The following is a 15,060-nucleotide window of genomic DNA, read 5'->3' on the forward strand; positions in this document are numbered from 1 at the left end:
ACTCAGTACGCATTCTGTAGTACGGAAGACGTTTCCCGAATGCGTACTACCGCCAAAGTAAACCACGGACCTCACTACGCTATCCCACAATGCAACCGGAGTCTGGTAACAATTTTTATTTATAAAAAAGAAAATAATTTAATTTCTTTAAACAATGTTATAGCTTTATATGTACAGACCGTGACAAACTAACAGCCACTGCACAATGAACTTTGAAATGCAGGTTAAAACAATTGCATGTCTGATAAATGGTCTTAACACCTCAAAAGAGACCAAATCCAGGGGAGTTCTTTATTCCATAACTCATGGCTTCCTAAAACATCTCATATGAGGGTAATATCGGGAGTTTCAATGTGTTTGAGCAGACATTAGCCTCAGGAAACCTTGAGTGTTTCTGGAATGTGAGTTGAGGCTGTGGTGTTAATTTTGCTGCTGGGATTTCTTTTAGGCCTGTTGCAAACATCAGAACGTCCTGCAGGGACAGCCCAGATGCTTCCTCTGTGGGAGTGGGGAGTAATGAAACACATTAAGATTTATCATCCATTTGTGGACTTCACTTTAAACAGCCACTTTAAATAACATACAGAAAATACCTTTTACAGCGATTAAGTAGTCCAGCCAGTAGCCAAGCACTCTCTCCTCCTCCTGGCGGTTTGAGCTACCAGTTGGGCTCATTTGTGGACGGAACAGCGCCTCTAGAGTCTCTGCTTTCAGGTCTTCCGCGCTGTAAACCAAGTAAGGCAGGAACAGGGAGGGATGTTGTTCCAGAGCATTGAAAAGGTTCAGGGTAGCCAGGCCGTCCTTGAACCTATATCCAGGTTGGGGGTGAGGGGAAGAGGCAGATCATGGTAAGTTCTTAATGCTATTGCCAGTCACACTGCCAGTAGGACTCTAACCATTTCTGACATTCATTTGAGTTTCATTCACATTCTCTTTGGAATTCCTACAGAGTAGTCAGAGTGACCTACCTGTGGAAGGAAACATGGTTTCGGTAGGTGAAATACCACTGGATGTAATCATTAACAACTTGTTCCTTATCCTCCCTTGTCCTCAGGCATCGATAGCATCCTGCTGTCTGAAGCATGCTAGCGTGCTTATCTGCAAGTTCCAAGAGTTCTTCCAAAGTTGTTGCATTCTTAATCTAGAGTAAAATAAGAGCAATGAACAGACAAAACTGCACAAATATAATTTGTGTTGATAGTTTTCAGGCTCATTACTATCCCGTGTTTTGTCTCCAAAAAATCGCAGATAACGGTGTAGGAGTGGCCCTTTCTGAAGAGGTCCCGGATAAGGTCTTCCTCTGAGGCCTCATCTAAAGTCATGGACACACAAAGACACACACACACACGGACGGGCACACACAAACACAGACAGCAGGCTGATTAATTGATATAACTAATATGATTTAATGGGGGTTGATAAATTGTGGCCTTGCTGACAGCTAAAACCATGGGACATTTTGATGCAGCACATAGTAATGGAAGCACAGTAAGGGATGTTACCTGTAGGCCCACAGCCTTCGTTGGAGTCGATGGAGTTGATGGAAGCTGTGTAAGGAACTCCACATTCTGCCCACATGACGGGCAAAACTTGGTAGCGTCCCCAAGTTGCACCGCACAGAACGGGCAGAACATGTCAATCTGAAAGATAAAAAAATTAATAAAAAATAGTTCAGATATCAGGCCTTCTCTTGCATTACCACGTCATGACAACAATGTAGAAACGACCACAAATAATGCTATTTAGTGACCGGGAGCGAGCTAGCCAGCTAGCTTCCAGCTAACAACGTTTGGAGAACGTTTAACAATTATCTGTCTAATACTATCTAATACGTTATGGGGACAATGACTTAATATGTTGAAAACACACAAAACCACTTCATTATCATAATAAAAGAGAAACACGTACCTCTTGTAGCACAATCAAACGACTTAACACCTTCGTAATTGAAAAGAACCGCCAACCGGATATGGGTCCGTCACTGATTATGGTCCCCCTGGACACATTTCCGTTGTCATAACTTGCAGTTCGTTTCCCTATTTGCTCGTGTTATGAAGTCGATGCAGGTGTTTTCTGAGTTTGCATGTGTTTTTCTGAATTTGCAGGTGTTTTTCTGAATTTGCATGTGTTTTGGCATCTGCAGCGCACGTGTTGTGTAATCGATGAAAGTGTTTTCTGAATTTGCAGGTGTTTTCTTAATTTGCAGGTGTTTTCTGTATATGCAGGTGTTGTGGCGTTTGCATGTGTTGTAACCCCTCTCGGCCACCGTACATATATACATCATAACCTGCCGGTAAGTCGCTCTACGAGATGACCGACGACAACGCCTTCTAGCAGTGATATCCATTTCAAGAGCCATTCGCGTAGAAAGAGACATTTTTTATTTAATAGCAACGATAACAAGACGGAAAACAGGTAAATTTTGCCGCCATCTGGGGGGAGATACGTCATCTCCAAACTGGAGTTTCGGCGGTGTTCGGAAGCGTTAGGAGGCGTTCTACGCATAGCTGTAGGCCGTACTACACAGTCAAGTGTAGTATGGTCAAGTAGTAGACACTGGACAGAAATAGTATGTACTAAGTATTCGGATGCAGCCTTGGACTCCGAACTTCGTTATTCGAATATAATTCGAATATCAAAAAATGAATCAAAATTCGAACGATTATTAGGCAGCCCTTAATATTCGAACCTGTTATGGGCAGAACAAGAGGGAGAGATGTCGGAGAACCCGACGCAGTTTATTCATAATATTGCAATGACCACGGTTGAGGCAGTGAATGAAGTATTGATTAGACAGCAATTTATTAGATACCTAATAAACCGTTGGAACACGCAAGACCGGTAACAATAGCAACGCCGGTAAACAAACCCCGCAAAACCCAATAACCCTAAATATTCGAATATATTCAAATATTTATATCAATAAACAAACAAACTTCGAATATGATTTTTGGGCAAAAGTCAAAGCCCAACTGTTTGGAATACTTACGTTAAAATGATCCAGCATGTCTTCCGCTCTGGAGTGGCCCATGAACTGTGATCCATAGTAACGGGATATGACATGGCTGTCGGTGTCGTCCTTGGTCCAGTACCTCACATGTATATCCATCTGTTTACTTCTAGTTGTCTTGTTCATGCTCTCGTCGAACATGAGGACGTACTGTTTATCCTGTACGCTGCATGACAGCTCGCTTTTTATAAAAGATGCGATGCCGTATTTGGCGAGATAGGCCGTTTTGTTTTCACCACAGGTGAACGACTTCGCAAGCTCAGAATCTGGGAACATGGCAGCAAAGACGCTACTAATGTCCTCGTTAGATTTGAACGAATTATGCTGCCGCGGAGTATCGGGTATGCTTTTTCGACTTCATGTGGGACTCAAGAGCTTTTGCTCCCATTGTCCCTATTATGAACGACTTTCGGCATAAACGGCACCTTGCCTCGAAGTCCCCCGCCTTCTCCAACCACCCCCGAAATCTATCCTCGAACCATTTTTCATTAAATTTGCACCGTCCCATCCTGAAGTAGCGCAGGTTGGACAATGAGGTCAACCGTCACTATCTAAAAGTAGCGCCAGCCAGTTTACTGATGACTGATGACGTTAACGTAACGTAAAACTCCTGAAAATGCCGTGATTAAAATACACATTATTTGATTTGTTGTGTGCGACAATTTCCCCTATAGTCAAAATTTAGAGCATTTAGAGCAAACCCCTAGAGCAAATTTACAGTAAAATTAAGGTCCCGCAGGAACCATGAGTTTGAAAGCTGGAAGGAGACCCATGTAGACTGTGCAAAAACGTTCTCAGGGTCAAGTAAGGCCATGGAGCAGGAGGCAGCCAAGAGGATGTGGGCCAGGTCTGTCTCCCAACCTCAACTGCGCTACACAGAGATGCTGTCAGATGGGGACAGTGCAGCATTCAGGCAGGTGGTTGAACTCAACCCATACCCTGGACATGAAATAACCAAGCTTGAGTGCATAAATCACGCGCACAAGCGCATGGGCACAGCTCTGAGGAATCTGAGTGCTAAGGCTAAGTTAGGGGGCAAAGGTCAGGGTAAGCTCACTGCCAAGAAATGCAAAGCCTTGCAGGGGCCGGTTTCACAAAGATAGACTGTGACTATAGTCTATCTGTAGGATATAGTCGGACTTGACATAGACGTCTAAATAATACTAACACCGACTATGCTAAGTTGTACTAAGTGCAAAGAATTGTGGGTAATTTAAGACTCTTTTCAAAACAAAAAAGATGGCGGACCGAGTCGAGTCGAACCGTTCTGCACCTTTCACCCATTCCGAAAATGTATGCATTTTGGACGAGTTCAACTCGTACAAAGACACCCTGCTAGGGAAATTCTCGGAGGAATGTAGTAACCGGATAAAAAATGAGACTTGGAAAAAAATGGCCACATCTGTAAACAGCGTAAATCCAGCTGTTACCAGAGATGTCGGTGCTGTGCAGAAGCGTTTCAAAAATATGGTCCAAGAGGCAAAGAAGGAGATTTTTAAACGTAAAAATCCGCCAACGGGAGGAGGAAGTTTCCCGAAACTTAAAGTCACTACCGAAATGGTAATTGAGATTTATGGAGAGGAGTCGCCCATGTTCTGGGGGATCCAAGGCGGCAGGGAAAGTGGGGTTAGCGGCGTCCTCAGACCTAGCGTTTGCAACTCTACTGACGGCGAGATCACCTCATTCCCCCGTAACCTGTTGCCTGCCCTGACGGGTCGATCGGAACAGCAAACGCCACACGAAGAGGCCGTAGACCACGAAGATGTAAACACAGATAAGCCTGGTATTATCTAACAGTTCATCAAAACATCACTTAACATTAGGCTACATGTTTAACTGTCTGATAGAAACTACGTTAGCTGAACGCTAGCTTATAGGGGAGTCTCCATAGAGACCGATTAGCATATTCATCAAAGTAAACAAACTTCGGTTCATTACAAACGGTCTCCACAAGAAGTGATATTTGTAAGCTATTACTGATTAACTGTTTGAGAAATTATTTACAAGCAAACGTTTTCTGGCCATATATGTCACTGACAGTGACATAAATGTGCAGAGGGACGCTAGTGATCATAGTGCAAGACGAGAAGTAGTTTGTGTGAGATGGGAAAACCTTCCTGCAATTTCTACTTGTTCATTAAAACATTGGTCTGATACCTTTTTTTAGCATCCATGACCCCTGGCGAGATCATGGTGGTGGAGGAGGAGGAACAGCATCCGAGATCATCAACTATTAAGGCTACCATGTCCATGGTCCTTGAAAAGCAGTATTCGAATCTGCTGCTTGAAGAGAAAAAACTCCTTCTGGAGGTTGAAGTCCTACAGCTTCAAAAAGAACACCTCCATGGACAATTGCAGAGGCTGAGGCGGTTGGAGGAGTGATTTTCTATTTCTATTTATGAATTACACAGATACACAGAATACAATGTAGAATATATTTATACGGATATTTACTGAACAAATACTTATGAAATGCTGTTGTTACTGTTGTTTATTTATTTTTTGCACTTCACTGCCTTAAAACTAAAATGAACAAAAAAACAACAACTATGCACTCTTTATGTGCTTGTATTTAATAACATTTGTAACAGAAAGAAATAAAGGAAATCGAGCAACTGAATAATGACATAAACGGTTCAAGTGTTGTTCATTAAGTTTTTAGTTATATCATTATCGTGCATTGAAGATCCTCTCAACATACATTTGACGAACAAATCGACCAGCTCCTTGCTGGTTCTCGTCATCTTCTCTGTTATCTTCTTCTCTATTGTGTTCATCAACTCCCTCCTCTTCTTCAGGATCAGGTAGCTTGAGATCCCTTATAAATGACAAATCAAACAAAAATGATTGGCTTTTGTGTGGTTAGTTAAATATGTTTATGGAAGGCCAGTGCCTGAAAATGTTATGTTTGGTTAGGTAGGCCTACCTTGCAATGTTGTGTAGAACAACAGCCGAACAGACAATGTTGCACACTCTCTGAGGTATCATCCTCAGTTCCCCATGGAGACAGTGGAACCGCCTTTTGAGAACCCCAAATGCCCTCTCAACTGTGTTTCAAGTAGAACAGTGAGCTGCATTGTAATTCCTCTGTGCTGGTGTGGTAGGATTCAAGAAGGGAGTAAGGAGCCATGGCTTCAGCGGGTATCCAGAATCACCCAACAAGATTCCATCAATAATGCCATCCTCGAATGCCTGGTAAAGCTGAGAATTTTGTAGGACTCTCGAATCATGACACGATCCAGGCCAGCGGGCCACACAATTAAGAAACTTTAGGTTTGAATCGCAAACAGCTTGAATGTTGAGGCTGTGATATCCCTTCCTGTTCACTGTTATGTGCCGATCTGCTCCATGTTTTGCAGTGCTCCTGGAGCTCCTCCTTCAGCCCCTCCTTCGCTTCGTTACCTGGCACCTGCTGTTGCCTATAAAGCCTGGGAGGCTTTATTCACTCGTCCTCTAGCCAGAGCCAGCAGCATGGTCCTCATTCACCCGTCGATTCAACCTTTTGTAACAATAAACCCGGTTTTATAAAGGACCAACACAATCGATCAGGATACGCTCAAAAGGCTCTCCTATGGCAGGGCTAGGACGAAAGGGAGCTGAAGGAATCTTCCGGTCGGGCTTCTGAAGATCATCTGGGCGTTTTGACACTACAGGCAAAGGGACAACCTCAGGAGCCATAAGCACCCTACCACCGGCTAGGTCATTCCCCAAGATGAATGACACCCCTTTAATGGGAAGGCTTGAGCACACAGCTACAGCTACTTCCCCAGAGACAAGACCGGTTTCAAGGGTAAGTTTATGCATGGGCAGAGACAGATACCCCCCCCCAAACCCTTGGACGAGGGCACTGGAACCCAACCTAGTCTGGTCAGTAAACGGTAGGAGGTCCTGTAGGATCAAAGACTGAAAAGCTCCACTATCTCTCCAAATCTTAATCGGATGCTTGGTTGAAGGATCAGTGACAAGAGAAACACAACCATCCATAAGGAAAGACGAAGAACCAGGCAGCTCACTCTTTTGAGCGGGTTGGTCCATGTCTTGGATGGCAGCACAATTCTTCACCATTTTTAGTAAGGCAACAGGCTTATAAGACTCATGTTTCTTACTCAAGACAGGGCAATCGGCAATGAAGTGACCACTGTTCTTGCAATAAAAACATGTCTTCTCTAACGGAGTACTCACAGTAGCCGATCTTCTAGCGAAAGTTGTAGAAACGGTGGGAGGAGGTTCTGAGCAGGTGGAGGAAGTGGTTGGAAACCGAGGTCTACTAGAACCAGTCCTTCCCCTTCGCTCACCTTGGTCGCTATCAAAGTTTACCTTGAGCGTCAACACAAACTTGTCTGCTAGAACAGCAGCCTCATCAAGAGTGGACACTTCTTGTTGATTGAGATAAGTACACACAGCAACAGGCAGACAATTTTTAAAGTCCTCCAGCAGAACTAATTGTCTAAAATCCTCCTTAGTTTCCGCCTTCTGTGACTTGCACCAAGAACTAAAACTGATGTCCTTTTCCCTTGCAAACTCAACATAAGTTTGTTCATCCAGCTTACTGAGGCCTCTAAAACGCTGGCGGTACGCCTCAGGAACGAGCTCATAAGTTCTTAGAATGGCGCCTTTAACTTTTTCATAGTCCTTGACATCCTCAATGTTTAAAGAAGCGTAAGCATCTTGTGCTTTTCCCACCAAAACGCTTTGCAAAAGCGATGTCCAGGCATGTATTGGCCAGTCTGAAACAGTAGCCACTCGTTCAAAATGAGCGAAGTAGCGCTCAACATTTTTCTCAGCAAATGAAGGTACTAGTCTGATGTTTCTCGCTACGTTAAACTGAGCCGAGGCAGAACTGGATGAGCTCAAACAAATGTTCATGGTCCGATGGTGCCTGGATTCGGACATGTGTCCCGTCAATGGCCCCTATTAAGTTGGGGAACCTTGCAACATTGAAGAATCCCCTCTTAATGCTGTTCAACTCTGCAGGTTGTGTTGGGAATTTTGGAAGCTTATCTGAGAGGGTACTTGACACCCTGTGCACCACTCGGGACACAGAGGCTTTGCTTAAACCCAGAGTATCACCAACAGTATTTAAAAAACTGCCTGTTGCATAAAATCTTACTGCAGTGCAAACCTGTAGCAGAGCTGGAATGCTGTGACTCCTTGCTGTTGTAGGCCCCAGTGAGTCTGACAAGTCATCGGTCAGCCTAAGGATGGCTTCTTTGGGCAAACGAAACCGATTGATAAATTCATCTTGGTTATACATTTCCAGCGGGTTAGTGCGATCCCTGAATATTCTTTCTCGCCTAACAGCTCTCGCCATAATTTCATCAGCAAACCACAAATTATGTGCCATCTCTCTTTTTTTCTCTTAGCACTGTAACGTTGACTTTAACAGACTTTTGGTTACCATGGTTACATAGCACTTTAGACCTATGTTAGTCTGGGGGTGAGGTGGCTAACTTTTTAAGTCTAAAATTTGTTGGTCTTAACTTTTGTGAAACTGACTTACTTGCATAAGACTGGTCTATAAATGAACTTAAGACCCACCTTACCCCAAAGACCAGTCTAAACTACTTTAGTGAAACCGGCCCCAGAACTTTTAAAAGGGAGCTATTTTAAATAACCAAGGGTCAGTCGATGTAATGAAGGCACAAATATGGGCAGGTCTCCTCCACTGCATGTCGAGTGATGTCAATCCTATGCACACTAGATCTAGTCCAACCTGGTGTTGGTACAGGAGAGCAGAGGAGAATGGAGAAAATCCAGACAGCCATCGGCTTCATGCAGGCAACTCTTTATCACGAGAGGTGGGTCAGAAAATCATCCCTGTGTAGCACCGGATTTCCAGTGACAGCCTGCTCACACCCATGCAGCATGGAGGCACTCAGAATGCCAACGAATGCCTCAATTCGGTAATATGGGCCCGATGTCCAAAGACAGTCTTTGTGGGAAAAACCAGGGTTGAGGCTGCAGCCAATATGGCCATTTCTATTTTTAATGAGGGTGCCTCATTTAAGTGTAAGCACAGCCAGAAAAGTGAAAAGACACCAGCAGGAGATAGAGGAGGGCCCTACATATGGTGCTGGCATGGAGATGTAGGCTGCACATTAATTGGGGGGAACTATGTTGTGTAATGTTTGAGTTTTATGTAATCGTCTTTAGTTTTGCCATAAAAATCTTTAAAGGCCGTTTTCTCAAAATGAGTTTTTCCTCACACGCCAAGCAAGGAATCTCCACTTCTGTAGCACCTACAAACACCAAACTTTAGAATCTTATTTTCAGCTACTATCTGAAGATTTTGACATTGGGATTTATTGATATATCATTCTTGGCCTGATTTAAATGACATTTTATACATAAAAATAGGGCGGCAATGATTTTTTTAAGGCATTGGCAGTATTTTCTGATTAACTGGATAACGAAAGGAGATATCCATAATCCACTTTGTAAATATTTTTCTATTTTAATATAGTAACAACATGATTTTTTTAGCCTGTCTTTTTCCAATGGTCCGATTCTTTGTTTCAAAATATATGCACATTTGCGCATATTTTATTAGATATAGCCTAATTAGCATATCTTAACATACAATTGCAGAAAACTTCCAATGCATTTTCTTCTTCTAATCATGCGGCTAATCAACCGGTAAAGTTTCATAAAGGCTGCAGGCACTAATATTGAGGGTTGCGCCACATGCGCACTGCGTCATTCACAGGAAAGCGCTTGCGTCAAGGCAGCTCAGCCCTGAACTGAATGAGGTTTTGACAGAAGTTGTGAGCGTGGTAAATTTTATCAAAACCCGACGACTGAAAGCGCGACTGTTCTCCGCACTTTGTGAGGAAATGGGAGCTGATCACACATCTGTGCTGTTTCACAGTGAAGCAAGGTGGCTCTCCCGGGGAAAAGTGCTGTCGCGCGTCTTTGAGCTCAGGGAAGAGATTCTGATCTTCTTAGAGGAGGAGCGCATGTATGAGGCTGCAAGCAAGTTCAGGGATGAACAATTTCTGTTGAAGTTGGCCTACCTCAGCGATGTGTTTGGCAAGCTGATTTAATTAAATCTTCAGCTCCAAGGCAAAGACAAGCACCTACCTCAACTGGCAGAAAAAATCCCTGCATTCTCCCGAAAGCTTGAGGTATGGGGAAGGCGCCTCGATCTTTGAGAACCTGAGTGAAGTTGCTGAAACCACTGATTCTGGAGCCACCACAGTGATCCCATGTATTAAGCAGCACCTCTCTTCCCTGAGAGGACTGTTTCAAAAATACTTCCCGATCAACAGTGCTCCGGTTGGCATTTTGAAAAAAAAAATATATATTATACTCACATATATTATGCACGCATTTCATTTATGTTAGATTGTACTTACTAACTGGAATGGATTGTTGTCAAACAGATTTCTTGTGTTTATTATGCAATGACAAATAAAGTAAGCCTATTTAAGTATTTATTCATATTCTATCTGCAGCACCTGCTGATTTTAGGTCTGCTGAGGAGGACTAGCTCATTGAAATGACATCTGACTCCACCCTGAGGCTGAGGTTTACAGCTCAGACTCTTTGTGAATTCTGGCTTGGAGTGCAGAGGGAGTATCCACTCATTGGGCAGAGAGCTGTGTGCATTCTTCTTCCCTTTGCCACATCATATCTTCGTGAGATGGGCTTTTCAGCTGTTGCTTCACTGAAAACCAAGTACAGATCTCAGCTTAACATTGAGCATGACTTGAGGGTGGCACTATCGAGCCTGCAACCCCACTTTGAAAAGATGTTTAATGCAAAACAGGCTCATTGCAGCCACTAATGCAGGGGTAAAACTCATGTGTTCATGTGTTGCCAAATGCATTTCTCTTTTAATTTTGAAGAGATTGCAAAGTGGCACTGTTATTTTCTCTATTTTTGAACTTGCTGTTATTTTATGTTATTGAGTTAGAATTTAGATACAACAATGTTATGTTACTTGATGTTCCTTCAATCAATTTGAAAATGCCAAACTTGGCGTATTTCATTAGCATTGTGTTGGGGCGATGGTGGCAGGTGGGGCTTGAAAATTCCCCCAGTCCAAAGTGGGGGATGACCGAAAAAGATGATAATAGTAATGCAACTCCGACCCTTGGAACAGAAATTGTCGGGAGTGGTGGGACGTTTGAAAACGATGGAAGTGCCGCCACTACGACAATTAGACGTCAATGTCAGAGAGGCGTTATGTCTGAATGGAAGGAGGTCCCCAGGCAGGCTATAGCAGGAGAAAGGGAAAGAAGTAAAACAAGAGCAAGATACTCAGATCAAAGCTTTAAGGAATAAACTCGAAAAGGTAACAAAGGATACAGAAAAGGCTATGAATAAAAAAACACAAGAATCACCAAGAAAAAAAACAGACCAGCTGCTGCGGAGAAGCCAAATCAAAAAAAAATCTCGGTCAAGAAAACTCTGCTGTTCCACAACGCACTCATTCATGAATTGAAACAAAAGAAGTCTGCCCACAAGAACAAGAACTTGACTCTGTCAGGCAAGGTTCGGAAAAAATGTAATTCACCAGACAAGGCAATTTGGTGTTGATTATAACGCATTGCGGCAGAGGCGGCTTACTGACAAAAAACCTGCATACATTCAAACAATTACTCAGAAGATTCATGATTTCTACCATAATTCAACACGAATGACAACTGACAAACAGGACACAATCACACGCAAGAAAATAAAGCATCAGAGAATGATTGACTGATACAGTATTGAACCTTCACAAGGAGTTCACCAAGAAGCAACCAAGTGTGAAGCTCAGGTATTCATCCTTTTGTGCCTTACTATGTCACAGCACCAAGGCCGTCGGATCGTAAGACATGCCAATGTCAGTACCATGAAAATGCTAAGCTGATGCTTAAATTCCTAAGAGAAAATGGTGTCGTTGTAGCGGTGTCTTCACTGTGTGTATGGTCCGTGTCCCCTTTATGGAAGGGGGCGTGAGACTCACCTGGGGGTGCAACGCGTTATTTAAGGAACGCACCTCTGGCTGTGAGGGGGTTGTCTGTTTGAGGAAATAAATCTGTCGCTATATATTTTCACTGGCAACAAAGTCTCCGTCCTCAATTCTACACATTCCCCTACATCGTCAAGTCCAGCAAACTGGAGGTCTGCTGTTCTCAGATAAGCGAGGCATGTCTTCTGGCCTCCTGCATACACTTCCCATACCACAGCAAAATCAGACCAATGTTGAATGGCAGCAATGGGAACGAGTTAAGGATCAACCAGCAGATGGGCTCCACTTCAACACAAGACTTGTGACGCACGGTGGCACGCTCAGAGAGCTTATCCAGCGATATGAAGACAAACTGAAGACAGAACCAGGCCAGAGAGTACAGGACCATGATTTAGAAGTCCAATGATAGCAAAGTAATTGTGCATATACACTTTTCTGAGGCGTGGAAATGTAAGTATAGTTCTGAGGTACAGTCATGCCATTTTAGTCAGAACCTCCCACAGCTCAACCTGCACACTGGCATGTACTATACAAAAGAACAGAAGACAGGCTCTTGCACAGTATCAGAATCGAAGCGACAAGATAAGTCTGCCATTTGGTCTCACATGGAACCAGTCCTGACAGATATTTGTTTTAAGTTTCCAGAAGTTGATCCTATTCACTTTTGGTCAGATGGCCCGTGCAAGCAATACAAGAACAAAAAAAATGTTTCTCTCCTCTGCAGTGTCCCTCTAACTATAGGTTTCAAGAAAACAACCTGGAACTTCTTCCCCACCTCATATGGGAAGGGAGCCCCAGACGGCATTGGAGGAACTGTGAAATGGTCTGCAGACAGCCTTATACTGTGGGGGAATGACATTGTGAATGGGAATATCTTCCATGAGATGGTTGGCAGAAGCCTCTGCAGCACTAAGCTCTATATCATAACTGAAGCTGACATGCAGCCATATAATGCACTCCTTTCTCAACCACTAAAACCTGTACCTGCACACCGAAACGACTCTGAGATCCATTGCAGATCACTGTCCTGGTTGAGGATTTGAGGAGGTTGAGGATGACGGTCCTATACCAATGCAAAAGAGGAAAGGTCCTTTGGCAATGTTGATGGAGGAAATGGAACAGGAGGAAGGTGAGCAGGAGGAAATGGAACGGGAGGAAGGTGAGCAGGAGGAAATGGAACGGGAGGAAGGTGAGCAGGAGGAAATGGAATGGGAGGAAAGTGAGCAGGAGACCCTGACCAAGAGTGGTCCTGATGGGACTGTTCCAGATCTATTATCTGATGTAGTTGCGGAGATTGGCTTGCACTCATTTATGACCAGAACTGGTGGTTTGCAAAGGCTGTCACTGTGGACGCTCATCATCAAAATGTGGAAGTGGAGTTTTTCCACCCTCCACCCACACGATTCTATCCAAAAGGAGGTGGAAATGATATGTGCTTAATACCATTTGACCATATTCTGGTCAAACTTGTGGAACCGTCATCACCAGGTCATGCAAGCAGGACGAGGGAGATATACAACCTGTCTGCTGAAGTCATGGACTTCATAGAGGAGAAACATGTACACCATATACTTCCTGGTAAAGCTAAATGAGTGGTGGAGTGACCATCTCACAGGAGTTCACATTTGAATTATTATTATTTTCATGCCAGATGTGTTTTGTGGTATTAACATAGAATGCTTTCTGTATTTTGAAACATTTCAGTCCCTTTTCCTAAAAAGTTTGTTAATTAGCCGCTTCTTAATTTAAGTATATTTTAATTAAGTTTGAATGACCCGGTCGTGTTTAACGAAGGATGGAGAAACACAACCCTATATTTAGTTGCTGCATTTCTGCTTCTGTCCCACTTTAGATCAAGGTGTAAATTCTGTCAGACTTTGTACAATGACAGCCCCGGGGCTACTTCGAGCCCCGGGGCTTAGGCCCGAGGCTGTCTGCAGGTCCGCCTAATGCCGCGTTTCCACTGCAGGGTGCGGTACGGTTCGGTTCGCCTCAGTCCGGGAGGGAGGGGGCGGTATAGCTTGTTTTCAATCACGTGACTTTTATGACGCGGGAATTTCAAGTGGAGGGCAGGAAGTGGAAATTCTAGGCGCAGCAGACTGATGGAAATGGAGGACAGGAGTACGTGAAGCACCGCGACGAACCTGCCCGCAGCAGGTATCGCGAAAAAAATCGCTGCACGTATTGGATATGATCCATACCAACTGAAGAAGGGTGATTTTTCTCGGGATTTAGCTGATTTGCCCGCCGTCGAAGCGATGGACATTACTAACTTCCTCATCCTTCAGACCTATTATACGGCGAGCCAAACGGGAAAATGGCGGTGGAGACACCTAAAACAAACCCTAGGTACCCTAGGTATACAAGAGTCTGGAGGCTTTTAACTACTTTGTGTGTGGATGGGTCAATGACCTCGGCACCAAAGAGGCATTTGATAAATGTCGACTTGTTTTTGCCCGGGTGAGTAAATGACTCGACCTCTTTCCATAATAATCAGTGAACTGAGCAAAAAGGCAGAAAATAATTGGCTAATCTATTGTTCACGTCCTTCTCAATGTGATTTTAGTGCCCACACTCTCGCCAAGAGGAGACCAATCTGCGTTTGTGTGCTGACAAAAAGGGCTTCTGCCTCATCAATGATGGGGATAACGTCATGCTGGACCGGAGTCATGAGTACTACTACCAAGTTCAGGCACAGCTTCACATTGTAGATGCTGAGTACTGTGACTTTGTCGTGTGGAACCGCAATGACATTTTTGTTGAAAGGATTTTGCCTGATCTTGAATTTTGGGATGATGTGATTCCTAAAGTTGAATGCTTTTTTAGAAAGAGTATACTTCCAGAAATACTGGGACAGCAAGTAACAAACTTGCATGTGTAATGTGATGAAAGGATATAAAAATATGAAATGCCCTTGAGAATACAGAATAATACATGGTGGTTTATTTACAAGATTAGATGTTTTAACAATTGTTATAATAAATACAATATGTGCAATAATACATTGGAATCCATTTCATTGTATAAAATACATATCGCCAGTACAATTGGACTAGTGGAGAAAAATATTATTAACATATTTACAGTCTGA

The 15,060-nt window shown here is 43.5% G+C and overlaps 1 protein-coding gene across 1 annotated transcript; it reads right to left on the reverse strand.

Annotated features, from left to right (window-relative positions):
- Window positions 1-271: 271 nt before the first annotated feature.
- On the reverse strand, window positions 272-1,186 carry LOC132464293 (G2/M phase-specific E3 ubiquitin-protein ligase-like). Its single transcript, XM_060060598.1, has 3 exons — window positions 969-1,186; window positions 594-808; window positions 272-498 (listed from the first exon to the last, which is right to left on the reverse strand). Exons 1-3 carry the CDS (start codon window positions 1,082-1,084, stop codon window positions 314-316), a joined length of 516 nt encoding a protein of 171 aa, XP_059916581.1. The 5' UTR covers window positions 1,085-1,186; the 3' UTR covers window positions 272-313.
- Window positions 1,187-15,060: the final 13,874 nt, after the last annotated feature.

Source organism: Gadus macrocephalus, chromosome 1 (genome assembly GCF_031168955.1).
Source record: "Gadus macrocephalus chromosome 1, ASM3116895v1".
NCBI classification, from domain to species: domain Eukaryota; kingdom Metazoa; phylum Chordata; class Actinopteri; order Gadiformes; family Gadidae; genus Gadus; species Gadus macrocephalus.